General features: G+C 48.4%; 3 protein-coding genes across 19 annotated transcripts in view; 2 read left to right on the top strand and 1 right to left on the bottom strand.

Moving 5' to 3' along the window:
* Nucleotides 1-1,276: 1,276 nt before the first annotated feature.
* On the top strand, nt 1,277-4,758 carry CFL1 (cofilin 1). Its single transcript, XM_035013280.1, has 4 exons — nt 1,277-1,446; nt 3,377-3,684; nt 3,937-4,013; nt 4,230-4,758. The coding sequence occupies exons 1-4, from the start codon at nt 1,285-1,287 to the stop codon at nt 4,340-4,342; spliced, it is 660 nt and encodes a 219-aa protein (XP_034869171.1). The 5' UTR covers nt 1,277-1,284; the 3' UTR covers nt 4,343-4,758.
* A 1,037-nt stretch (nt 4,759-5,795) lies between these two features.
* SNX32 (sorting nexin 32) lies at nt 5,796-18,614 on the bottom strand. Its single transcript, XM_035013279.1, has 13 exons — nt 18,472-18,614; nt 10,080-10,184; nt 9,587-9,697; nt 9,320-9,441; nt 9,010-9,133; nt 8,742-8,846; nt 8,443-8,548; nt 8,183-8,258; nt 7,883-7,922; nt 7,023-7,109; nt 6,745-6,904; nt 6,579-6,664; nt 5,796-6,243 (listed from the first exon to the last, which is right to left on the bottom strand). The coding sequence occupies exons 1-13, from the start codon at nt 18,505-18,507 to the stop codon at nt 6,190-6,192; spliced, it is 1,212 nt and encodes a 403-aa protein (XP_034869170.1). The 5' UTR covers nt 18,508-18,614; the 3' UTR covers nt 5,796-6,189.
* A 482-nt stretch (nt 18,615-19,096) lies between these two features.
* LOC118016064 (protein Ycf2-like) overlaps nt 19,097-26,361 on the top strand; it is a 39,742-nt gene continuing 32,477 nt past the window's right edge. For 16 of the 17 annotated variants that reach the window (XM_035013270.1, XM_035013268.1, XM_035013264.1 and 13 more), the window contains exon 1: nt 19,097-20,865. In XM_035013270.1, coding sequence (XP_034869161.1) covers nt 19,142-20,302 — 1,161 coding nt within the window. In that variant the 5' untranslated portion in view covers nt 19,097-19,141 and the 3' untranslated portion in view covers nt 20,303-20,865. Of the gene's footprint in view, nt 20,866-22,663; nt 22,683-26,361 lie in introns of those variants that run through there. The other variant, XM_035013277.1, reaches the window with a different exon arrangement.

The raw sequence follows: 26,361 nt of genomic DNA, 5'->3' as shown, positions 1-26,361 counted from the left end.
CCCGAGGCTGCCTTATAAGGAGCCTCCATCGGGCGTTCGGGTTGGCCCCACCCCCTCCAGTCTCTTGTCCTAATAAGGACATCTAGGGCATCCCGTGGCTAGGGGCGGGCGGGAGCGTGTCTCCAGGGTAACTTCGAAGTCTCTCTCCCCCTCCTCGTTACTCTTGGAAACTCCGAGGCTTGAAAAAAGTGGAGCCAGTCTCCTTTTCTGGGAGGGTCGCTTACCCGGCTGGGGGCCGAGCGGCGGCCTCCACCTGGGGCTCCCGGGAACTCGGTTGGTGGGCGGTGCAGCGGGATGTCCCTGACTACAACCCCCGGCATGCCCTGCGAGGTGCCCCACTCCCGGTCTTGAAGACCAGGCTTCCAGCTCTTCATTTACACTATTCAGCTGATGGGACCAATACTCCCAGTTCCCTTGTTTGCGACTCTAGTGTCTTTCGGCAGAGCCTAAGGCCTTGGTCGTAGTGCGAGGCCAACGAAAACTTCCCGTAGTCCCCACCCGTTTCTTTTTTCGGAACTTAGGCTAACACAGAGCTGTGTCTTAATTTTTCCGGGTTTTAAGTTAACTGTATGCCTGGCTATCCACTCGAGAACATGATTCAAGTCTGGTTTAATATCTATTTCTTCTTTTCACTGTGTTTAGTAAAAGGCACACAATCTTTGGATTGATCGCACAACCCCCTGCCCTTCTCCCTTTATTTTTCGTGAATTTGCCAAATAAGGACAAAGCTCTATTTTTAAAGACTTCCTTGTAGCCTTTCTCTTGTGTTTTTTCCTCTTACTCTAATTTTATTGAAGTTGCATATGGCCTTTTCTCAGGAGACGAGTGGCTTTGCATATGAAGGGTGCTCAATGAATTGTTTATCGGGTTGAAGACACTTTACACTTGCGATTCTCCTTGCTTTATCTAGGACTAGATTCCAGGCCAATAAATAGTTGCTTCAATTCAGAAAAGCAAAACACTAAACTCAGAATTTTCAGACCAGAACCTGCCAAGATGGATCTTAGGAAACAGTTTCGCCGCGGGTGAAGAGCGGCGAGGTCGAGGGCTCATTTTCGGGTCACATAACCTAGCGCGGGGGGCCTTTGTTCAGCTGAGCGTTTCCTAGAAAATTCGACCAATGGGCGCGCTCTCCGTGCCATAGCCCTAGTCCCTCTTTGCTGTCTCGGACTACATTTCCCAGCATGTAATGCGGCGCTGGGAGGCCGGCTGGCGAAAAAGACTCTGTTACCCAGGGAGCCCGAGGACGGCGCAGGACCCTTGGACTTCGTTTCCCGTCGGCCCATGGGGGGAGCGCCGGAAGCCCGCCCCGCCCCTCATTGTGCGGCTCATACTAAACGGAAGGGGCCGGGAGAGGCCGCGTTCAGTCGGATCCCGGCAGCAGCTGCAGAGGCTCTCATCTCTTCTGGCTCTCCTTGCTATCTTCCTTTCGCTTCCGGAAACATGGTGAGCAGCAGGCCTTGGCGACTGACGGGAGGCGGCTGCGAGTTGGTCGTCTGCGCGCAGGGGAGGGAACGGTGGAGCGACGTCGGCACCCCCTCCCCCAGCGCCCCGGGCGGGATGAGGGTCTCGGGCTGAGGGGCGGGCGGTGTTGGGACGCGCGTGCGCGCCCGCGGGCGCTGGAGAGGGCTGGCTCGGCCGTCGCTCGCGCGCCCCCTGGACTCCCTTCCCCTCCCCCACCACGCTGCTGCGCCCGCGCGGACACCGGCTATGGGGGAGGGGTCCGTGGCGCGCGCGCGCCCGCCCCTCGCGGAGCTGCCGGTGGCGCGCGCTGAGGCAAGTCGGTTCACGGGGGCGCGCGTTCTACGGGAGCACGCGGCCTCCGAACCCGGCCCGGGGGCGGCGAGGGAAAAGCGCGCGAGCGGTCTCGGCGCGCGCGCCCCACCCAAGGGCTGTTCTGTCTCCGCGTCACCCTCCCTCGGCTGGCGGGTCTGTAGAGAGCAGGTGGCAGGGATGTCTGCGCCCAGGAGGGGCGGGGGCGGAGGGCCAACGGGGATGCGGGGGCGGAGGGGTCCGAGTGCTAGCGCTGGGGATTAGGGGCTTGCACCGCGCGATCCGGAGCTGCGGGTTTGCACCGCGGAGGTCACGGCCCTGCGAGGGAGCCCATAAAGCGATTTGGGTTCTCTGCTCTGTACATCCGGCAAAGGCTGGAACGGCACAGTCGGCCGGCGCGTGCGCACACGCTCAGGCCCCCCGCCGCTGGGCCCGAAGCCCTGGACAAGCGGGGCCTTCGGCTCTCCCGGATGGGGCCTGAGGGTGGAGCCGAGTTTAGGGAAGTGACCCAGGCAGGCACCGCCCGGAAACCACCCCGCCCCCTGTGTTCGGCCCCAGGGCTACGAGAACTGAGGGTTGTGTAACTCGTCCAGGCTCCGGTCCGCAGCGGAGGGGGCTGATACGCTTGTCGGTAAAGGCGATTCCTCGGGGTTGAGGTTCTGGGGTGCTACTGCCTCCGGGTACTGCTTTCTCCCGGACGGGGCCGGACCCCGGCGAGCGCTTCCCCCCCCCCCCCCGCCTACGCCGGAAGCGGCTGAGTCACGTGGCCGGCTTCCTCTGCAGTTCCGGGAGCGGGGGGCGCGGCAGATTTCACTGTGGACAGTAGCCCCCCTCCTGGCTAGGGTGTCCCCCCAACACGACCCAAAATAGACGTTTAAAGAGCTCTCGAGGACCGTGGATATTTGGTTCTGACCTGCTAACTTATGTCACCGACCTTTGGGTCCTACATTTTCCCGGAGGACGGGGAGTTAATGGGTTAGGGCTTTGATTAGGGATTGTGATTCTTGCCTTGGTTGAAGAAGACCCCAGCAAAGAAGAGGGTGGTGGTTTGTGAACAACTGCACTGAGTAGTTCTGATGGACTTAACGAGAACTGTTAAACTCGTTGGTGTCCTGTCTATCATTGTGGGATCCTGGTTCTCCTTCCAGAAGAGATGGTTATAACCTGGGTGCCTTGAGTCTCCCTTTCCTATGTGAAATTTTGAGTCAGCACTATTATCCAAAAGCTGAGATGGAGTACTGTGAGTAAGAAACGAGTCAGTAGCCTGTGGATTCTTTTAGTTCTGGGCTCACATCAAAGCCAAGGTTCTGCTTCTTACAGGTCCTCAGTTTCTAGGCTGTAAGATGTTGGGTGAGGAAAAATGATGTTGAATTAGATGATTAGAGGTTTCTTCTAAGGCTGCCATTCTGGGGTTTTCTCTTTGGTCCTTGGACAGTGGCTTGGGTGGGAAAATAGTGACACTTGGCTTGGGAAGGGGAATTGATGGTCTCTTGGTTGAGGACTTGTTGGCATCCAAGACGGATCTCTTAAGATTGCAAAGGAGGGAGTTCAGGGGGAGTCCCAAAGTCTTTCTTTTATGAAGTATATGTGGCTCGTCCCCTAGGCCTCCGGCGTGGCGGTCTCTGACGGTGTCATCAAAGTGTTCAATGACATGAAGGTGCGCAAGTCCTCAACACCAGAGGAGGTGAAGAAGCGCAAGAAGGCGGTACTCTTCTGCCTGAGCGAGGACAAGAAGAACATCATCCTGGAGGAGGGCAAGGAGATCCTGGTAGGTGATGTGGGCCAGACTGTAGACGACCCCTACACCACCTTTGTCAAGATGCTGCCAGACAAGGACTGCCGCTATGCGCTCTATGACGCAACCTATGAGACCAAGGAGAGCAAGAAGGAGGACCTGGTGTTTATCTTCTGGTGAGCTCCCCTGCGGGCGCTTCTTCCTACCACTTGCCCTAGCTCTGCCTCGCCCTCCTTTCTCAGCATGGGAACCTCTGTGGGTTTGGGGGGAGGGTGTTGTAACAGAACACTTGCTGGTGGGGAACTTGGTCAAAGCTTCAGTGCTGGGACCAGTTCAAGGGTTTCTCGAAGTCTTCTCTCACTTGAGGGCACTTGCAGACTTGGAGAGGGAACTTTGTTGCATGTTCTCTGACTGTCCTTTTCCTCCAGGGCACCGGAGTCTGCACCCCTTAAGAGCAAAATGATTTATGCCAGCTCCAAGGATGCCATCAAGAAAAAGCTGACGGGTAAGGGCCAGCATCGGTGCCACGCACTTTTGTGCTCAGGCTTTGGCTGCCGGGGTGGGTGAAAGGCATGGTATATGAGATATCTCCCCCCTCCTCTTCCCTGCCTGCTGGAAGGTAACCTTGTCCCTTCCATCTGTTCTGATTGGCTCCTTCCCAGCCCCAACTTCCCCTCCCCCAATGCATCCTGCTCACAGATGCTCCCCTTCTTCCTCACAGGGATCAAGCATGAATTACAAGCAAACTGCTACGAGGAAGTCAAGGACCGCTGCACCCTGGCAGAGAAACTGGGGGGCAGTGCTGTCATCTCCCTGGAGGGCAAGCCTTTGTGAGCCCCCTCCAGCCCCCTGCCTGGAGCATCTGGCAGCCCCAGACCTGCCCATGGGGGTTGCAGGCTGCCCCCTTCCTGCCAGACCTGAGGGGCTGGGGGGATCCCAGCAGGGGGAGGGCAATCCCTTCACCCCAGTTGCCAAACAACCCCCCCTCACCCCCCTGGACCTTCCTCCTCCCTCCATCCCTGACGGTTCTGGCCTTCCCAAACTGCTTTTGATCTTCTGATTCCTCTTGGGTTGAAGCAGACCAAGTTCCCCCTAGGCACCCCAGTTTGGGGAGGCCTGTATTTTTTTTTAACGACACCCCAATTCCCTACCTGTTCCCCCCTTTTCCCATGCTGCCAACTTCTAACCGCAATAGTGACTCTGTGCTTGTCTGTTTAGTTCTGTGTATAAATGGAATGTTGTGGAGATGACCCCTCCTTGCGCCGCCTGGTTCCCCTGCCTTTTTCCCCTGGTCTTGGCCACCCATGGAAGCAGGACCAGTAAGGGACCTTCAATTAAAACAAAACAAACAAAAAAAAAACCACACACACAACAATAAAAAGGCTCACTAATGGGATGTTTGTTTCAGGGTTGGGGCCCAGGGGACCTTGCAGGGGAAGGTATGCTGAGGTAATGAACAGCATGTCTTCTCTATACCCAGCTTCCATCCACCCCCTTAATTTGGCCCCAGCGACTGGCTGAGCCTCCTCTGACAGTGGTCACTCATAGGTGGTACCACAGTTGGGCCCAAACTGACCGCTGGGGAGTTAGCTGAACTGGGGTTTGTGTCCTGCCAGCTGCAGGAGCCTTTTGGTCAGAAGGGGCTTTGTGCCTGAACTCTTTCTCCTGTAGCCTCTTACTCGGGTGGGCAGCTGGGCAGTGAGGCCTATTCTCCAGCCCCATGCTCAGGCCTGCCTAGTGTGGGTTGTGAGATTGCAAGTTACAAAGCGCTTCTTGAGCTGTTCGGTCTTCAAGGTTCTCTCTGGTTTTTCTCTGCCTTCTTTCATGGATGGCTGACTCATCTATGAGGGCCGGGTCCAGTGGCTGCTGTGAGTCAGAAGCCAGTGAGCCTTTGGCCTTCTGCAGATGTGACGAGTCCAGGGTGGGGCCAAGCCAGGTGGAGCCCAGGACTTCAGACCCAAGTGTCTTGGGTCCCACTTCCCTGTGTTTAACCAAGAGGTTGTTGGCTAGCATTGCTGCAGGCTCTCGCCAATCTGTACTTCGGGTTTTTGCCTGCCTGGGAGGTAAAGGTATCCTAGAAATCTCACCCTAAGGGTGTGAATGCAGGGTTTATTACACACCCCAACCTGAACTGTGGGGGGAAAAAGCCTGTTAAAGGTGGTTCCTTAGTTTAGAGCTTGCCAGTATCTCTAAGTTGGAAGCAGGAAGGGTAGATATTTTTGACACTGCAGGGGGTGGTGCACAGGGCCTGGTGTCCATAGTGCCCGGTAAAGGTGTACCTGGTGGGCTCTGGAGCTGTGGGAAGTAAGGACAAGCAGGCCTCCTGGCTACAAAAAGCAGGCTTTTTATTTGTGAACAGGCTGGGGACAAAACGAGCTTTGGCGGGGTCGGGAGGCGCAGAGGGTTGGGGGCAGCCTCTCAGACTCCAGGAGAGGTGGGAGGTCCAGGCTCCCGGCCTCCCCTAGGCTGGGGTTCTTACCTGTGGCCCAGGTATGGTACCCATGTTGCCCTAGCTTTCTCTTGCAGGACCTGGCACTTTTGGGTGGGAGTGGGGCTTGGGCTTGCCCTGGGAGATCACGGGGTAATGGCTAGTGGCTGCTGTGGTTGGGGAGGTGGTATCTTGGGGTGGGAAATCTGGGGGACTCTTGCCACTAAAAGCCCTGAAGTAGGCTCTGGCTGCACTAAGGCTCCCCCTTGAGGGCGACAAGGGTGTTCCGGAGAAGCAGGGTGCTGGCCTGCAGAGGAGAGAGGTCTTGATGTCCCCCACCCACTGCCAGCCTGCTGCCTGATAAAATGTGCTGTTCTTTCCACACCTAATAACTCCTGCCCTCCTCCCTCTTGCATTCCTGTCCTTAGCAATAATAGCTGCCATTTACTGAGGGCTTAGTAATGAGAAGGGAAGAGTCCTGGTCCAAGATGGAACGTGACCGTGAAAGTCAATGGGGGCTGCTCAGGGCTGCCAGACCACCTTCCCCCAACACATGTTTGCCAGTACTTGGTAAGAACCTAGAGGTCTAGGAGTGGATGGCAGGAAGGCAGCAAGAGGGCGCGGTGAGGGTGGAGGGCTCACCTTGGCATGTTTGAGCTCCAGCTCTGCCAACTCTATGAGGTTCTTGCGGAAGGAGGAGACCCGGCGGGACTTGAAATCCATGAGCTCTGGAGGGGAGGGAGGAGAAATGGGGGCCCCGGCAGGGTAGGCAGCCCAGTGGCAGGGTCTCTGGGGCCATGGGGCTTACCCTGCTTGGCTGAGTCAGAGAGGCGTTCGAAGCGTTGGCAGCACTGTTGCTGGTGGCTCTCAGCAGTCCGAACCTCCCGGTTCCTAGTGCGTGCCTTGTCCAGGGCCTTGTTGGCATTCTCATAGTCAGCCAGTGCTCGAAGCCGCCGGTACAGCAGGTCCTGGGGCCAGCAGGGGTGCGGGATCACTGTTGCCCATTGCCTCATCGGCCTGCCCTCCCCTGTTGCTCCAGTCCTGCTGTCCTCCAGCCCTGAAGTTTGTTCTGGGGCCATAGCTCACCTTGGCTGCCTGTGAGTCTCGCATGTAGTATCTCAGCATGTCTGACAGCTTGAGGTCCTCATCAGACGCCACTCGGCCCTCCAGCTTCTGAATCAGGAAATTTGGAGGCTGGGGAGGGAGCTTGCAGAGGAGCTGCTAAGGGCTGGTGTGTTGCTCATCTCAATATCCAACAGAGTCACTTGATAACCACTCTAGGTCAAACCCTGATGTTCAGGGGAGCAGGCCAAGGAAAACTTGACAGAGGAGTGGCATCTGACCTGGATCTTGGGGGTTGACTGGGAATCAGACAACAGCCAAAGGCTCTGCAGGTGTGCAAGCCTCGTATGTGTTCAGGGAACCGTGAGGTCGGTGGGAGCATTTGGATGGCAGTGGCTGGATTCCAAAAGACCTAAAATGTATGCTAAGGACTTTGGGCTTTGTGTTTTGGGTAGTTTCTGGGAGGGGCAGGGTCACTGAAGGTCCCTGAGAAGAGAGGTAGTCCAGCAGACATTTTAGAAAGATTGGCACACTGCAGTGACTCTTGGAGAAGAGTTCAGGAAGTGTGTGTCTGGGGGAGGACGTTGGCAATGTGGTGCAGCCTGCCAGAGGCACGTGGCACATCCTTGTAAATGGCCTGCCAGGCCTGGCTCCCACCCCTGCCCGCATCACTGCACACACACACTTGGCTGGATCCCTGTCCCCCCTCCATCTCATTTCACTAGGGTTTAACTGAGGGTGAGTCCAGGGTATCAACTGGGCCCAAGTTATCACCAAACGTTCCAAAATGATCCTGGAGCTCCCTCCTCTTTCAGGAGGAGATATTTTTTCCCTGCAAAGGATCATTGATTGGGTGCCCTTCCAATACAGAAGGCAGGACTCACCCTTAGTCGTTCAAAGAGTTCTGCCAATTTGAGGAAACTCCTAGGAGGCAGTGGGGGAGAGTTAGGGCAAGGGTCTTGAGAGGGTGTTGCTTAAAGCCTCCCTGCCCTTAGCGCTGCTGTCCCTAATGCCCTGCAGTGGGGAAATCTCCCTCTGCTCTTTACCAAATCCCAGCAGGAACTTCACCTCCCACCTACAGCTGATGGTACATTTCCACAGTGACTCCTCATGGGCAGACACAGTATTACAGGCATAGAGAGAGGTGGGGGGCAGGGGCAGGACGGGTGAGAGAGAGTCCTCACGTCTTTAGCTGGTTGACTTCCTGTGTTCCCAGACTATTCAGTGCAGCAGAGAGAGGGATAAAATCATCTGCCAGGCCTGTTGGGGAACAGCCCTTCATCAGACCCCCTTGGTCTGCACATCAAGCCCCACCCCCGGTGTTTGTGTCATGGAGAGACACAGGGCATTTCTTGCTCTCCTCTCCCCACAGAGAGTAGGAATGCTGAGTAGGAATGCCGGGGAGAAGGGGCAGGGAACCCAGGGCCCCTTGGGCCCTGCGTACACTTGTGGGAGTGCATGACACGGTCTGCCCGCAGGCAGGCATCCCGGATGCGGGTGTGGTACTCCAGCAGGAAGGTCCTCTCATGCTCGAAGAAGTCATCCACCTCCTAAGGGAGCCAGACAAGAGCCACTTACACGGAGTCAGCAGGGACACGGCGGCCATGGACACGCAGGGGCAGCACAATTTCCCTCTAGGCCATGCCCCACCAGTGGTTTCCCTCCCACAGCCACCCTGGGCCTCAGTGTTTGCTGTGGACTTGAGGCCCTGGGTTGAATCCACAGAGGGGTCCCAGGGGTCACCTTTAGCCCTGACATGCTGGTGATAAGGGCTTCATCTGCAGACTTCACAATATTCCTCAGAAATCCTCCAAGAAGCTCCTTCCTGTTCTTTCCTCGGACACTCAGCTGAAGCACACGGGCGGAGAGTATGGTGTTGGGGTGGGCACTCGCACCTCCCACCCCAGGCTCATGTCCCTCCTGGAGCCAATGAGACGGAGGCTTGAGCCCACCTAGCGCCCTGCCCCCTACCCCCAAGGGTGACCCAAGGGTGTGCTCTGGCCCAGCTCACATCCTGGCCATATTCCAAAAAGACAAAGAAGTTGTGGTCTCGACGCAGGGTCGGGTGGGCCGCCAGGCGCTGCAGAAAGACCTCGTGCATTGCAACTGTCTTCTTAAAGATAGCCAGGTACTCCCTGCAGAAAATGGCAGGCAGCTCATGGGCCCTCCTCGGCTCTGATTATCCTGCCCCCTTCCCCTCAGAAGCCCTGAGGTCAGAGGTCGGGGTCTCTAACTAACCATAGGCAATGAAATCCTGGGACTTTCAGGACGGGGGTGGGCTTGGAGCTTCATCATAGACAAGGAAAGGAAGTAGCACTCACGCTTCCAGCTCCTGCTTCATTTTGGCAAACTCTTCCCGCGTGATGGAGCTGTCACCCTCACCCAACTTCTGCAGCTTTTCCCTCGAAGCCTCAAAGTCTGGCCTTGGAGGGGCTGGGGGGATCTGCTCAAGGGAGGGACAGAGCCGGCAGGCCTCTCGTTGCCGAGAAGGCCATCACCCACGCCCAGAAGTGTCGCCCAGCCTTCCATCTCCGCCCAAGCACCCAGGCCTGCCCCTCACAGCCCCAGCCCGCCCGGCCCTTCCTCACGATGAGGCCGGCGTACTCCTCATTTTCCACATAGGCGTCGTGTAGCCAGATGAACTCCTCATGCTGTCGCACGACTGAGAACTCCGTCTGGGCGAAGTGAGGGAGGCAGCTCTGGAAGTCGGGAAGCCTGTCTGAGGTAGCTCTCCTCCCCTCCCAAATCCTGCACCCACCAAGCATCCTGGGCACCCACTTTGGGGCTTCCCCAGTCCCACATCCCAGGTGAGGCCCAAGGTGGGCCTTGGTGACTCAGGTGTCCATGGTTTCTGTCAGGATGACGGACAGGGCATGGCTAGGACTCGGCCAACAATCGATGCTTGCTTTCTCGGAGAGGCAGGGGGCAGGAGTCAGGTTGAGGAGCAGGGCCCAAAGTCGATGTTGGCATCTGCTCCCCAAGCCCCAGGCAAGCGAGGCTGGGGGAAGCAGGCTCCTCAAGCTCCTGAAGCCTCCTGAGGCAGCCTCCTGAGCTGCCCTCTCGTTCCCCTGGCAGCCTCACCTTGGTTTGAACGGTGAATTTCACCTTGTCCCGCTCGCTCACTGCATCAGAGATCTCCACCTGTAAGGAGCTGTCTCCCTGCAGGTCCACTGATACGGAGGAGGGCTGTTGGGGAGGGGAGGTCTCTGACATGACTGACCACAGCCCCTCACCGCATCCTCACTGCAGACTTCAGGTCCTCCTGCAAAGCCCACCTCAGCAGCATTGCTTCTTCAATGCCCTGGGGTCACCAGCTACCCCTAGAGGGATCCTGATAAGTCACTGCTCAGGGCTTTACAATTCCTACAACACTTTCCCACACTTCCATCCTCAGAAGCAGGCCGACTTCTCCCCGCTTTATAGATACGGAAACTGAGACCACCAGAGAGGTGAGATAAGTTGTCCCAAATCACACAGCTGCAAAATGGCGGGGCCAGATTTGAACCCAGTTTCTCAAATTCCAAACCCCAAGTACTTTCTCAGCTACCAGCTCACCTCTTCCCCAGCTGGTTACTTCAGGCACCCTTTCACTAGAGCCTAGAGTGAGCTAGATAAGAAGCTCTCGCCCCTTTTGAGGGGTTCCTGAAACCATTCTATTCGCCATGTTTAGTGCCAAGAGGCATTGGCTTGTGGGCAAAGCACATGCGTTTCTCTAAGTGAAAAGATCCGTGAGGCACCAAACTATGAGTTCGTTCTTGCATTGAGCTTTTCAACACACAGTTATTGAACACCTACCCTGTCTATACCACTGTGCCAAGTGAAGGGAAGAAGCCACTGTACCTTCAAGCGTTGCTCACCAATATACAAACTGGCACCTGCCCATGGCTCACTTCCCCTCACTCTCTCTCACAGGCTTTGGCACACATTTGCCACAACTATGGACGACTATTCTGACTGCTATCACCACAGATTATTTTTACCTGGACTTAAAACTTAATGGGAGTGCAATTACACAGTATATACGCTCTTGTGTCCGTGGTCTTTAGTGAGACCCATCTACGTTGTGGAGTGCAGCAGGAATTCTCTTTCATTGCCATGTAGTATTCCATATGAATACATCATAGCTTATGTATCTATTCTACTGTTGGTAGTCATTTAGATTATTTCAAGATTGGCCTATTATGGATAAAGCTGCCGTGAACATTCTTGCATATGTCTTTTATAGGGTAGGCATGTGTTTAAATGCTTTCGCAGACACTGCCAGTTTTTCAAGGTGATTGTACAAATTTATACTCCTGCCAGTATTGTATGAAAATTCCAGTTGCACCACATCCTTGCCAATACTGGAATTGTTAGTCCTTTTTATCATAGCCATACTGGTGGGGGCATGGTAATTGAGCACTGTAGCTTTAACTTGTATTCCCCGGTGAGGAATGATGTTTAACACCATTTTATGTATCTATTGCCCACTTGGAGATCTTTTGTAAAGTGCCTATTCAAGTCTTTTGCTCCTCCCTTCCCCTCCCCTCCTCTTTTAAAAATCAGATTGTCTTTTTCTTATTAATTTGTAGGGACTCTTTATATACCCTGGAGACAAGTCCTTTGTCAGTTATATCTGTTGCCAATATCTCCTACTCTTTGGGTTGCCTTTTCACTCTTTTAATGACCTACAACTTTACAAGCTCCAATAGGTCAGTCTTTTCTTTTGTGATTAAGGATTTTTGTGTACTCCTGAAGGAAATTTTGCCTACCCCCAGGTCATGAAGATATTCTATTCTTTTTCTTCTAGAAATTAATAGTTTAAGCTTTTATATTTAGGTCTATGATCCACCTTCACTTCATTTTGTAAACAGTGTAAGGTATAGGTTATGACTCATTTTTGCCATATAATAGCCAGTTATTTTAGCACTATTTGTTTAAAAAAGACTATCTTTTGAGTATTGATTTGCTTTGGTGCACATCTTGGTAGAAAATAAATCGACTTCGTAAGTGTTAGCAATTCTGTACTATCTATCCTCTTCCACTGATCCATATGTCTGTATTTTTGATATATCACAGTCTTGATTACTATAATTGACAAACTTGAAATCAGATAGAATTAACAACTTTGTTCTTTTTCAAAATCATTTTGGCTATTATAGATCTTTGCATTTCCATATAAATTATAGACTCAGCTTGTTAATTTACACCCAAAAAACTTGCTGGGATTTTGACTGAGATTAAATTGAATCTATAGATCAATTTGGGAAGGATAGACATTCTTACAATTTTGAATCTTCCAATCCATCAACATGAAATATCTTTCCAATTATTTAGATCTTCTTTAATGTTTCTCAGTAATGTTTTGTAGTGTTCTCTGTAAAGGTTTTGCACATCTTTGTTAGATTTATTCCTAAATATTTTATGATTTTTTATTGTTGTTGCTATTTGAAATATTTTTAAAAATTTCATTCCCTAGTTATTTGTTGCTAGTATGTAGAAACACACAATTGATTTTATATATATTTACTTTGTGTCCAAGAACCTTGCTATATTTACTTACTGCTTTTTTTTTTTAAGATTTTATTTATTTATTTGAGAGAGAGAATGAGAGAGAGAGCACATGAGAGGGGGGAGGGTCAGAGGACAAGCAGACTCTCTGTGGAGCAGGGAGCCCGATGCGGAACTCGATCCAGGGACTCCAGGATCATGACCTGAGCTGAAGGCAGTCGCTTAACCAACTGAGCCACCCAGGCACCCTTTACTTACTACTTTTAATAGTTTGTAGATTATTTTGGATTTCCTCCATATATAATCCTATAATATAAAATAATGACAGTTTTAGTTTTTCCTTTCCAACCTTTATACCTTTTACTTTTTCTTGCCTTATTGCACTTGCTAGAAACTCTAGCACAATGCAGAAGTGGTGACGTGGTGAAAAAGGAAATCCTTGTCCCTGATCTCAGAGGGTGCATTCAAAATGTAATCCTGAAGATGATTAATTCTGAATCAGATTAATGAGAATCCCTTCTATGCCTAGTTTGGTAAGAGTGCTGATTTTTATCAATGTTTCCTCCCTTTATTGAGATATCAAGTGGGTTTTCCTGTTACTCTGTAATGTCCCAAATTTCATTGATTGATTTTCTTTTTTTTTTTTTAAGATTTTTTTTTATTTATTCCTCTGAGACACAGAGATACAGAGAGAGAGAGAGAGAGCATGAGCAGGGAGAGAGGCAGAGGGAGAGGGAGAAGCAGGCTCCTCACTGAGCCAGAAGCCCGATGTGGGGCTCGATCCCAGGACCCTGGGATCATGACCCGAGCCAAAGGCAGACACTTAACCATCTGAGCCACCCAGGTGCCCCTGATTGATTTTCAAATACTGAACCACCCTGCATTCCTGGAATAAGGCCTTTCATCATGAAGTATTATCTTTTTGTTTTTTAGTTTTTATTTTTTTTTAAAGGTTTTATTTATTTATTTACTTGAGAGAGTGAGAATGAGCATGCAAGCAAGTGATCAGGCAGTCGGGGGCAGAGGGAGAGGGACAAGCAGACTCTGCACTGAGTGTGGAGCCCAATGCAGGGCTCAATGCCACCACCCTGAGGTCATGACCTAAGCTGAAATCAGGAGTTGGATGCTTAACCAACTGACCTACCCAGGTGCCCTGAAGTATTATGTTTTTATATATTGCTTATTCAACTTGATAATATTTTGTGATTTTTCCATTTACGTTCACAAGAGAGATTAACCTGTGTTTTTTCCTTTCTTTTAATGTTTTTGACAGGATATTTTGTGGTAAAATATGCATATCACAAAATTTACCATTTTAACCATTTTAAAGTGTACAGTTTATTGATATTAAGTATATTCACAGTGTTGTGCAACCATCACCATCATCTACTTCCTTTTGACAGGTTTTTGTATCAAGGTTATATTGTCCTCCGAAAATAAGTTGGAACTGTGCCTTCTATTTCTGTTTTTGGGATAACTTATATGAGAATGGTATTAGTTTTCCTTTAATGCTTCAAAGAATTCATATGTGAAATTATATTGCTTAGGTATTTTTGGAAAAGTTTTTAATTATAGATTTACTTCCTATAATAGACATAGGACTATTGAGATTTTCTACTTCTTATTTCAGGTTTGGTAAGTTGCATTTTTCAAGTAGTTTGTCCATTTTGTTTAAATTCTCTCATTTGTTGGTGTAAGCTTGTTCTTAAATTCTTTTATTTTTATTTATTTATTAATATTTTATTTATTTATTTGAGAGAGAGAGAGAGAAAGCATGAGCGGGGGCAGGGGCAGAGGCTAACGGAGAAGCAGAATCCCCACTAAGCAGGGAGCCGAATGTGGGGCTCGATCCCAGCACACCGGGATCATGACCTGAGCCAAAGGCAGTGCCCCTCTTATTATCTTTTTTTTTTTTAAGATTTTATTTATTTATTTGAGAGAGAGAGAATGAGAGACAGAGAGCATGAGAGGGAGGAGGGTCAGAGGGAGAAGCAGACTGCCCTCTGAGCAGGGAGCCCGATGCGGAACTCAATCCCGGGACTCCAGGATCATGACCCGAGCCAAAGGCAGTCACTTAACCAACTGAGCCACCCAGGCCCCCTCTCTTAATATCTCTTTAATGACTGAAACATCTCTATCAATGTGCACTTTATCATTCCTGATATTGGTAATTAATATTTTCTCCCTTCCTCCCTCTCAGTCTCCCTCTTGCTCTCTCTTTCTCTCTTTTATCAGTCTTGCTAGATGCTTATCAGTTTTTTAGTATTTTCAAAAAACTATTTTGGGCATTCTTGAATTCCTATATTTGTATATTTACCTTCTATTAATTGATTTCTGCTCTTTATTATTTCCTTCCTTTTACTTTCTTGGGGTTTCAATTGTTCTTCTTTTTCTAGTTTCTTGATATTGAAATGTAGATCACTGGGGCCCATGGGTGGCTCAGTTGGTTAAGCATCTGCCTTCAGCTCAGGTCATGATCCTGGGGTCCTGGGATCGAGTCCCACATTGGGCTCCTTGCTCAGTGGGGAGCCTGCTTCCCCCTGCTTGTGCTCTCTCTCTGACAAATAAACAAATAAAGTCTTTAAAAAACAAAACAAAAAAAAGAAATGTAGATCATTGACTTCTTTCAACCTTTCTTTTTTTCTGAAATATGCATTTGGAGGTGTAAGTTTCCCCCTGGGTACTTCTTTAGCTGCATCTCCAGTTTTGATATATCATATTTTCAAAATAATTTCTTTAAAATTTTTTCTAATTTTCATTTAATTTCTTCTTTGACCTATGAATTACTTAGAAGCATGTTGCTTTCTTTCCAAATATTTTGGAATCTAGTTATCTTTTTGTTTGGATTCCCTGCTAATTCTAATGGGACAGAGATCTCATTCTATGATTTCAATGTTTCAAAACTTGTTGAGGGCGCCTGGGTGGCTCAGATGGTTAAGCGTCTGCCTTCGGCTCAGGTCATGATCTCAGGGTCCTGGGATCGAGTCCCGCATCGGGCTCCCTGCTCCTTGGGAGCCTGCTTCTCCCTCTGCCTCTCTCTGTCTCTAATGAATAAATAAATAAAATCTTTAAAAAAAAGAAAACTTGGGGCGCCTGGGTAGCTCAGTTGGTTAAACGACTGCCTTCAGCTCAGGTCATGATCCTGGAGTCCCAGGATCGAGTCCCACATCGGGCTCCCTGCTCAGCGGGGAGTCTGCTTTTCTCTCTGATGCTCCCCCCTCTCATGCTCTCTCTCTCATTCTCTCTCTCAAATAAATAAATAAAATCTTTAAAAAAAATAAAAAAAATAAAAAAAATAAAAAAAATAAAAAATAAAAAATATAAAAAAGAAAACTTGTTGATACTTGCATTATAGCCCAACATATAATGTATTTTGGTAAATGTTTCAAGTGGCACTTGAAAAGAATGTGTTACCTGCAGTTGTTGGGTACAGAGCTCTAATTAAACCAATTAGATCAAGTTGATTAATCATGGTATTTTATTTATTTATTTGACAGAGAGAGAGAGCACAAGTAGGCAGAGCGGTAGGCAGAGGGAGAGGGAGAAGCAGGCTCCCCACTGAGCAAGGAGCCCGATATGGGTCTCAATCCCAGGACCCTGGGATCATGACCTGAGCCGAAGGCAGACGCTTAACCGAAAGAGCCACCCAGGCACCCCTAATCATGGTATTTTAAATCTTCAAAATCCTTACTTGATTTGGGGGCAGGGGGCTTGTTGAGAGAGTGTGTTAAACCTCTAATTGTGAGTTTGCCTATTTCTCCTTTTAATTCTGTAATCTTTTACTTTGCATATTTTGAAATGATGCTATTCGTTGCATATAAATTTAGGACTGTTTTATCTTCCTGTTGAATTGACTCTTTAATCATTATAAAATGTCCCTCTTTATTTCTAGTAATACTTCTTGTCTTACAGTCTACTTTGTCTGAAATTAATGTAGCTATGCCATCATTCTTTGGGTTAGCATTCTTTTTGTGTCCTTACAGTTAAAACATGTCTCTTAAAAAAAAAAAGGATTTATTTATTTATTCTAGAGAGAGTATATGTGTGTGTGTATGTGTGTGTGTGTGTGAGAGAGAGAGAGAGAGAGAATGAGAGGCGGGGGTGGTGCAAGGGAGAGGAGAGAGAATCTCAACAGACTCCCTGCTGAGCCCCTAAAGTATGTGTCATTTGACAGAATATAGTTGTCTTTAAAAATCCTATCTGAGGGGTGCCTGGGTGGCTCAGTTGGTTAGGTGTCAGAATCTTGGTCTCAGCTCAGGTCTTGATCTGGGGTTGTGAGTTCAAGCGCCATGTTGGGTTCCATGCTGGGCATGAAGCCTACTTAAAAAAAATCCAATCTGAAAAAAAAATCCAGTCTCAATTTTTTTTTAAGTAACCTTACACTCAAGGTGGGGCTCAAAGTCTCAACCCTGAGATCAAGAGTTGCATGTTCTACCAACTGAGCCAGCCAGGCACCCCCTGAATATGTTTTTAATTGGAGGGTTTGGTCTATTCATAATTACTGTAATTACTGACATAAGCTATAAACCTACCATCTTGCTTTTTGTTTTTTTTTCTTTTTCTCATCTGTTTTTTCGTTGCTTTATTCTTTTTCCCTTGCCTTCTGTTAGATTAGTCAAGTATTTTTATATTATTTCATTTTCTCTTCTATTATATTTTTATTTACATCTTCATTTAGTATTCTTTTCTTTTTTTTTAATTTTTTTTAAGATTTTATTTATATGAGAGAGAGAGAATGAGAGTGAGAGAGCACGAGAGGGGGGAGGGTCAGAGGGAGAAGCAGACTCCCTGCCGAGCAGGGAGCCCGATGCAGGACTCGATCCCGGGACTCCAGGACCATGACCTGAGCCGAAGGCAGTCGCCTAACCAACTGAGCCACTCAGGTGCCCCATTTAATATTCTTTTCATTTCTTCCTATTTAAAGGAGAATCTTGGAGAAGGCGATGCTTACTCTAGAGGACAGGCTCTAATACTGGACTTTGAGAGAGTCTGGCACCTACAAAGTTTGGGAATGGACCCATCAGTTTGATAGCCCAGTATACATCCCATATGATAACAGTAACAACAACAACAAAATAGCTAACACATACTTGAGCTTCCTATATGCCAGGTACTGACCTAAGCATTTTACATATATTAACTGATTTAGCCATGAATCTGAACATAAGCATTGAAACAGATATTTTCTGCTCTATACTTTGTGTCTCTCAGCCCCTCTCAACTCTCCAAACTCCTCACTTGGCTTCTCTGACATCCCCAGGCAGCCTTCCCCTTTGTCCAACTGCAACCCCCCCAACACACACAATCTGGCTCATTGGTACAAGGGGCCCCTAACTCTCCTGTCTCCCTCCTGCTACCTTAGTATCTCTGCTCTAACCTGTACTGTTTGGTAACTGCTTGAGAGAGATGGAACTTCAAGGATGGACCACAGCTACTCCATCCTTGTCCTCAGCCACAGCCCACTATGCACATGCCTCCAATGCTCAAAAGTGTGCACCTCTGTGAGCCCAATGATGCTCAATAACTATTTGTTGAATGAAATCAAGAGGAAAGAGTGAAGAATTAGTGATCTTATGATTATATGAACACAGGTACACAAAGGAAGCCATTACTGCTGAACTGGATTCCTCCCTCTTTGGCAAAGGAGAAGGTACTCCATCCTCTTCTCAATCCCTAACATCCCTCCTTCCTCTTCTTCCCCATTAGGCCAGAATCGTGAGTTGGTCCTGGGGAGGGGAGGAGTGGCAGTGACAGGTCCCTTTCCATCTGTCAGGGCAAAGGTAAACCCTGCCTCCTTTGGCATCCTCATCAAGCCCCATGCAGGTGCCACAGAGGCGCCCCACCCCCTTACCCCCTTGCTCAGGTCTCTCTAGCTCACGCGCGCGCGCGAACACACGCACACACGCCCCACTCCCTGATTGGGCATCACTGGGTATCATGGAGGGAGGTGAAGGTTGGGAGGGGGGTTGCATCCTTTCTTTACCTTGCTCTCCTTCCCAGCCTCTTGACGCCCCTCCATCACCCTTCTTCTTGGCCGCAGCACACAAGTATTCCGCGGCGGGCCGCTGCCCGCGCGCTCCCGCAGCTTCGTCCCCGGTAACTCGCCCGAGGCACGCGACCCTACCGGCTGACGGAGACACTCTCCCCTCCCTGCTAGGAGTCACCTGGAATCAGGCGTGGTTCCCACCCGTTCCTTCGCAGCTGCGCCTTTTGATTGGCTACCAGGTCCACCACGAGCGACACCATTGGCTGCAACGCCTGTCGTTCCTTTGCTTGGCCCCAGCTTTTAAGGGGAAGCGCGTAACCCAGGGCCGGGAACGGGCGACAGCATGGGGGCTGGGGTCGGGGGTTCTGGGGTTACTGAGGTCTCGAGCCACGTCAGCCCCTGCCCCCAGGCTGGCAGTCTGTCGCCTGCCGCAACTGCGGGCCGTGCCTTCCAACCGCCTCGCGCGGTCTGCGCGTGCGCACTAGCCAGGTCGCGCGCCCTCCAGGCGGTGGGCGAGGCGGCGGGCCAGTGGGCAGGGTGGCAGGGTGGCAGGGTGGGAGGGTAGGGCGGGGTGGGGTGGGGTGGGGGAATGGGGAGGAGGGGTGGGATGGTGGACCAGGGATAAGGGTGAGAGAAAGGGGTTCCGTTAGAATTTTCGCTCTGGGGCATGAGGGGTCTGCGGGGTAAGGCGCACAGAGCCGTGAGGAGGCGCCGTAAGGCCCGCGGCCAGGGCGCCCGAGTCCAGGCCCGGGTCCACGGGTGGTCGCACCTGGACCCGGGGAGCAGAGGGGCACAGATGCTGCGAGAAAAATTGTGGGTGCCCTGGAATGGGCTCATTGTGATCGGGAAGAGAATGGAGCTCCTGGGTAGAAATACACAAAAGCCTAGGATGTGCGACCCAAAGCTTGACTCTGAGTACTGGGGACGAGAAGATGTGGAAAAAATGGTCTTGAAAGCGAAGTCAGGCCAAAGTCAGGAAAGGATGGATGTGAAGCTAGTAGCAAGTGCATTATGGGCTTCAGCAGGTTTGGGGGAAAACAGCCCAAAGGAGATGGGGGGAAAGCAAGAAATTAGAGGCAAAATAGGCGCTGAATCCGAGAATGCAGGGACTACAGCAGGGTCTAGGAGGGGGTCTGGTTTTAAAGAGAGGTTGAAATTTACTGGGGTGGGGACCAGAGGAGAGGACTTGAGATCCAGACCACATACACGAGGGCAGAATGAGGAGGAGCTGAGGTCAAGTGGAGAGAAGCTGAGTGGAGAGAAGCTGAGGTCAAGTGGATTGAAGTTGAGGTCAAGTGGAGAGCAGGTGAGTGGAGAGAAGTTGAGGTCAAGTGGAGAGCAGCTGAGTGGAGAGAAGCTGACATCAAGTGGAGAAAAGCTGAGGTCAAGTAGAGAAAAGCTGAGGTCAAGTGGAGAGAAGCTGACATCAAGTGGTGAGAAGCTGAGTCTGAGTGAAGAGAACCTGAGGTCAAGTGGAGAGCAGGGGGGATCCAGGGGAGAGAAGCTGAGAAGTAGTGGAGAGGATTTGAGATCCACTGGAGATAAATTGCAGTCAAGTGCAGAGAAGCTAGAGGGTTCAGGAATGGACAGCATAACTGAAGAGACAACTGAAAGAATGGTAGAAGTTACTGGTGATAAAAAATGGATTAAAGTTCCTGATGCTGAGATGGAAAATCCTTTTGAAAAGGTGGAAGGAAGTGATGAAGAGCTAGAAGGGACTGAGGAAGCAGTGGGAGTTGAGGATGTCTTGGGTGGAGTGAATGATATTGCTGATGAATCTGTTTCTATGGAAGAGAAAGAGGTTATAGATGAAGGTAATGGTGAATGAGGCAGATGAAGGACTGAAGCTAATGAAGGAGAGAGGCAGATAGAGGGTGTTGCAAGTCAAGGAGGAGAAATTAGAGCCAAGCAGAGCATTATTGACCCTGAAGAGGTAAATATGAGAGAGGTAAGGAGAGCATGGGGATGAAGAATTTGCAAGGATGAAGGTGGAGGCTAGGGCCAAAGGAAATGAAGACGAATGAGAAGGAGGGAAATGGGAACATTTTGAGGAGACAGAAAGGATCTGATAATGTGTTGCTATGTCGAGGAAAGGTGGAGATTTTTTTCTTGGAGAAGAGCTGTGACTGAAGGGCTTGTTGGGAAATGTTTGAGAAATGGATTTGGGAGGGGCTAGAGGATTTAGTTTAATGTGTGGTTGGTTTATAAGTTAGAGAAGAATGCATAGTGAGAAAAATGGGGAATTACAGCAGGCTAAAGGGTAAATAATGAAGGTTGTGAAGGAAGATGCAAGCTGGAGCAAGGAAAGAAGACTTCTGAGAGGATCCTGAAGAGGAACGAGGGACTCCAAAGTGACACAAGCAAGAGAAAAGAAAGAAGTGAAGAAAAAAGGTAAGAAGTCAAATCCCATCATAATGATTATGTTTGTTGGGTTTTTTTTTTTTTTTTAAAGATTTTATTTATTTATTTGAGAGAGAGGATGAGAGGAGAGAGAGAGCACATGAGAGGGGGGAGGGTCAGAGGGAGAAGCAGACTCCCTGCCGAGCAGGGAGCCCGATGCGGGACTCCATCCCGGGACTCCAGGATCATGACCTGAGCCGAAGGCAGTCGCTTAACCGACTGAGCCACCCAGGCGCCCTGTTTGTTGGGTTTTAAAGTTATTTCCTTTACTCTCTCTGTACGCCCCTCTCCTGTGTAAGCCAATTTTACAATCGAATGGGACAGGCCTCTCGCGGGGCCCTATACATCTGGACCAAGCCCATCCTCATGGATCTATCCTCTAACTAGCCTCCAAATATAGCCGGAATAATGCTGGGCTCGATTCACCATGATCACCATTTCCGTGGGTTTCCCTCACCTCCACACATCAAATTTGAGTTGCTCAGACTTGATACGAAGTTACCTCAACTGTTTGTGTTATTACTGTTTCCATCTTTGACTTGGTTATTCATCTAATCACGTGGACTTTTCCCCTCGTGTCAGTCTCCTTTGGGGCTTTCTCCTATGACTTCCATATGCCATCCATCATCTACTCTCATCCCAGGGAAGAGAGAAGACTCCCTGAGTGCCTACTGTCAAGACATCAACGTCAAAACTTAGGCTCTTAGATCCTGTTTGTCTCTTGGATAGGGATATAGGAGGTGGAAAAAAGCAGCCATGGATAGTTTGGATGAAAGAAATATTTCACCCTTTTCCCCCCATATACCTTTTTTTGGGAGGGGAGAGAGAGTGGCGTTGGGGGCAGAGGGAGAGGGAGAGAATCTTTTTTTAAAGATTTTATTTATTTATATGACAGAGAGAGACAGCGAGAACAGGAACACAAGCAGGGGGGGCAGGAGAGGGAGAAGCAGGCTCCCCGCGGAGCAGGGAGCCCGATGTGGGACTCCATCCCAGGACCCTGGGATCATGACCTGAGCCGAAGGCAGACGCTTAACGACTGAGCCACCCAGGCGCCCGAGGGAGAGAATCTTAAGCAGGCTTCACACCCAGTGTGGAACCCATTGCAGTGCTCGATCTCACTACCCTGAGATCATGACTTGAGCTGAAACCAAGAGTCAGACACTCAACCGACCAAGCCACCCAGGCACCCCTCCCTCAGGTACTTTTTAAAGTCTATAATATTGGAGCGCCTGGGTGGCTCAGTCAGTTAAGTGTCTGCCTCCAGCTCGGGTCATGATCCCAGGCTCCTGGGATGGAGCCCCACGTCGGGCTCTCTACTCAGTGGGGAGCCTGCTTCTTCCTCTCCCTCTGTAGCTCTCCCCATTTGTGCTCTCTCTCTCTGTCAAATAAATAAATTAAATCTTAAAAAAAAGTCTGTTAATATTTCTGAGGAGTAGAAACTTCATCATATCACAAATATCATGACACAGATTTATAATAGGCTCATGTTTTTTAGTTGTTTTATACATACCCTTTGCTGATTTTCCCCAAAGCCTCCAAAAGATCTGTAAACCCCATGCCATATTTTTTGTTCATGTAGTCAGACCTAATGATAATTCACCAATTTCATTTTTTCCCTGGCAATTTCCTTCTTTGAGTCCTTTATCCTCTGGGTCTGATGTAGAGTGGCTGCGTTCTAGGTTTGCCCCATTGCTGCTTTCCTGGGCTTCTTAACGCTTCTTTCTGTTTCTTTGTGTTGGATCTCCTACTGCCTGGATCTTAGATCTTCTCCCTCTTTCTTGTGTTACAGCCTCATTTTGGCCAACCACATCATCTAATAGCTTCCAAAGAGAGAGATCATGGGAGGTGAACTTTGTGACAGCTTATCTGCCTGAAAATATTGATTCTTCTCTCATATTTGATGGATTTATTGCAAGTTGAAGAGGATAAATTAGAGCCAAGCATAACATTATTGATGTTGAAGGGGTAAATATGAGAGAGGAAGGGAGTGCATCTGAGTCTGCGAGGAGGGAATGGGGATGAAGAGCTATGAGGCTCGAGGTTGGAAATATTTTTCCCTTAGAATTGTAAAGGCAGGGGCGCCAGGGTGGCTCAGTCAGTTAAGCGTCTGCCTTTGGTTCAGGTCATGATCCCAGGGTCCTGGGATCGAGCCCCGCATCGGGCTTCCTGCTCAGCAGGGAGCCTGTTTCTCCCTCTCCCTCTGCCTGCCTCTCTGCCTACTTGTGCTCTCTCTGTCTGTCAAATAAGTAAAATCTTAAAAAAAAAAGAATTGTAAAGGCATTGCCCCACTCTTTTCTAACTTCTGAGTGTTGCTGTTTATAATTGCAGTTTTGTTCTTAAAAAATTTTTTTTATTCTGTGGATATGACCTATATAAATTACCTGTTTTCTACCACTCTAATGGCTCACCCTGCCCTCTCCTTCTGTTTTCTTTCTCTTTTTTAAGATTCTTTTTTTTTTTTTTAAAGATTTTATTTATCCATTCATGAGAGACAGAGACAGAGGGAGAAGCAGGCTCCCCGCGGAGCAGGGAGCCCGATGCGGGACTCGATCCCAGGACCCTGGGATCATGACCTGAGTCGAAGGCAGACGCTAAACCGCCTGAGCCACCCAGGCGTCCCTCTCCTTCTGTTTTCTATGGTTCTACTACAGGACTTTGGAGCCTGAGTTAGAGCTCTTATCTTTTTTCTACTTTTGTCCTTTTTTTAATTCTACTCTCTGGGCAATTTCATTAATTTTATCTTGTTATTCTTTCTATTGAGTTTTTTTTTTTTTAATTTCAACTCTTGTTCATTGATTTTCTTTTTTTTTTTGCTTCTTTTTTTTTTTTATAGCACCTCTGTTTTTTGTTTTGTGTACATGTTCTTTTAGATCTCCAAGGAAGAATTCTTCTGTTTTTAAGTGTTCTGCTTTTCATACTATTTCCTCTGAATTCTCCTCCCCCTTTGCTGGTGTGTGTGTGTGTGTGTGTGTGTGTGTGTTGGAGGTTTTCCTAAAATATTTGATCTTACTCTCTGTGCACAGATGGGGCTTGTTAATTGATGGTCTTCATTCTTTATTGTTTTATATTGTATTTATCCTTTTATTTTCATCTTGATGGGGTTTGGAGATAAACACATGTATGTGTTCAATCTGCCATGTTTGACAAAAAGTCTCCTCCATTACATTTTGATTGTTTTTAATTGAATTCTTAAGTGTAACCCTGATTTTCATCTTGAAGGTAACTTGTTATTTCCTTTATGAATTTTCCTGTGTGAAAGTGACTAGCACAATGAACAAATAAACCTCAGTGTACAGCAAACTCTACATCAGTTATTATAAACATGCTGTAATTGCTCTCATCTTTGAAAAAGCACAAAACCTCTCTTGACTCCACATTCCCCTCTAGCTACTGCCCCATTTTTCTTGCTCCCTGTGGTAGGCACAAAAGTGGCCCTCCAAAGATATACTCACTTCCTAGTCCCAGGAACCTCTACATATTACATCATATGGCAGAAGCGTGAATATTACCTTACATGGCAAAAGATGTGATTAAGTTAAAGATCTTGAGAGGAAGAGCTTATTCTGGATAATCTGGGTGAGCCCTAAATGCTATCACAAGTGTCCTTATAGGAGAAAGACAAAGGAGATCAGCCACCCAGAAGAGAAGGAGGCCATTTAACCCCAGAGACAGACCACAATGATGTGGCCACAAGTCAAGCAGTGTCAGGAGCCACCAGAGGTCGAAAGAGCAAATAATGGATTCTTCCCTAGAGCCTCTGTAGGAAATGTGCACAGCCTTTGCCAATACCTTGATTTTGGACTTTTGGCCTCCAGAATTTTATTCTCCAGAGAGAATAAATTTCTGTTTTTTAAGCCATGCAGTTTGTGGTAATTTGTTACAACAGCTCTAGGAAACTAATACATTCCTTTTATAGCAGAATTCCTCCCAAAAGTAGTCTATGCTTACTTTTTCTGATCTTCTCCATTCCTTTTTATCTAACTTTTTATATTGGGCATTTAAAAATATACAGAAAAGGGCGCCTGGGTGGCTCAGTTGGTTAAGCGACTGCCTTCGGCTCAGGTCATGATCCTGGAGTCCCGGGATGGAGTCCCGCATCGGGCTCCCTGCTCCACAGGGAGCCTGCTTCTCCCTCTGACCCTCCCCCCTCTCATGTGCTCTCTGTCTCTCTCATTCTCTGTCTCAGATAAATAAATAAAATCTTTAAAAAAAAATATATATATATATATACAGAAAAATTGAAAGTTTAGAGCAGTTAACAAATATTCTTTACCTAGATTCAGCAGCTGATAAGTTTGCCCTATTTGCTTTGTTTGTAAATACTTCAGCACATATCTCCTAAGAATTAAGACATTCTCCTCCATATCCATAATACCTAAGTAAATTAAAATTATTTTAATTTAATAAATTAAAAATTAAGAATAATTTTCTAGGGGCACCTGGGTGGCTCAGTCACTTAAGCATCTGCCTTCGACTCAGGTCATGGTCCCAGGGTCCTGGGATCGAGCCCCACATTGGGCTCCCTGCTCAGCGGGGAGCCTGCTTCTCCCTCTCCCACTCCCCCTGCTTGTGCTCTCTCTTTCTCTCTGTCAAATAAATAAATAAAATCTTTTAAAAAAGGCAAATTCCCTAATATCATTTAATATTCAATATATATTACAATTTCCTTCCATGTCCCCAGATGATCTTTTATAACCTTTTTCCTTGGCCCAGCATCTCATCAGGGCTCATATGTTGAATGTGCTTGTTAATTCTTTTTAATCTACATTGATCTCTAATTCTGTTTTTAACAAGCTTGACTTTTTTAAAGAATTCAAGCCTATTTGCTTATAGATGTCCAGCATTTTTTATTTATCTGACTGTGTCTAGATGGTGTCATTTAGTTCATTCTTCTAACCACTGTAGTTTTTATGCACTGGGAGTTGGAGCTGTAGCTTTTGGTTTCTTTCTCTGTAGCACTTATCACCTTCTGACTCCAAGTTTCCCTTCTGTCATTGTTTATTATCTTTCACCTCTAGAATGGAAGTTCCGTGAAGGAATCAATGTGTGCCTGTTGGGTTACCTGTTCTAGTCTGCTGTCTAACCAACACATAGTAGGCACTCAGCATGTATTTGTGGTATGAATTAAAGTCACATTCAGTGCTTTTACCTGTGTCAATACTATTTAACATCTAATAAGAAATTGCTGTAATAATTTGCCCTGTTCCTTAGAATATCTCACATTTTTTAAAGCCTCAAATGCCTGAAAATGTCTTTATTCCATACTTGAGGTTTGTCTAGGTATAGAATTTTCCCTCAGAAGTTTGAAGGCATGGCCCTTTGTTTTCTCCCTTCATGCGTGGCCATTGCACTCGACCAGGTGATCTGTGTATGTAGTCTGCCTTCTTCTCCCTCTCTCTGTTATTTTTGCTTATTTATTGGTCTGAAGTTTATAGCTTGCTCTCTCTTCCATGCTCTAGGAACTCTGATCCCACAGTTGGGCAATAA

The sequence above is a fragment of the Mirounga leonina genome, unplaced genomic scaffold (genome assembly GCF_011800145.1).
Source record: "Mirounga leonina isolate KUSES-001 unplaced genomic scaffold, KU_Mleo_1.0 Mir_166, whole genome shotgun sequence".
Taxonomy (NCBI): domain Eukaryota; kingdom Metazoa; phylum Chordata; class Mammalia; order Carnivora; family Phocidae; genus Mirounga; species Mirounga leonina.
This window is presented reverse-complemented; position numbering and strand designations above follow the sequence as displayed.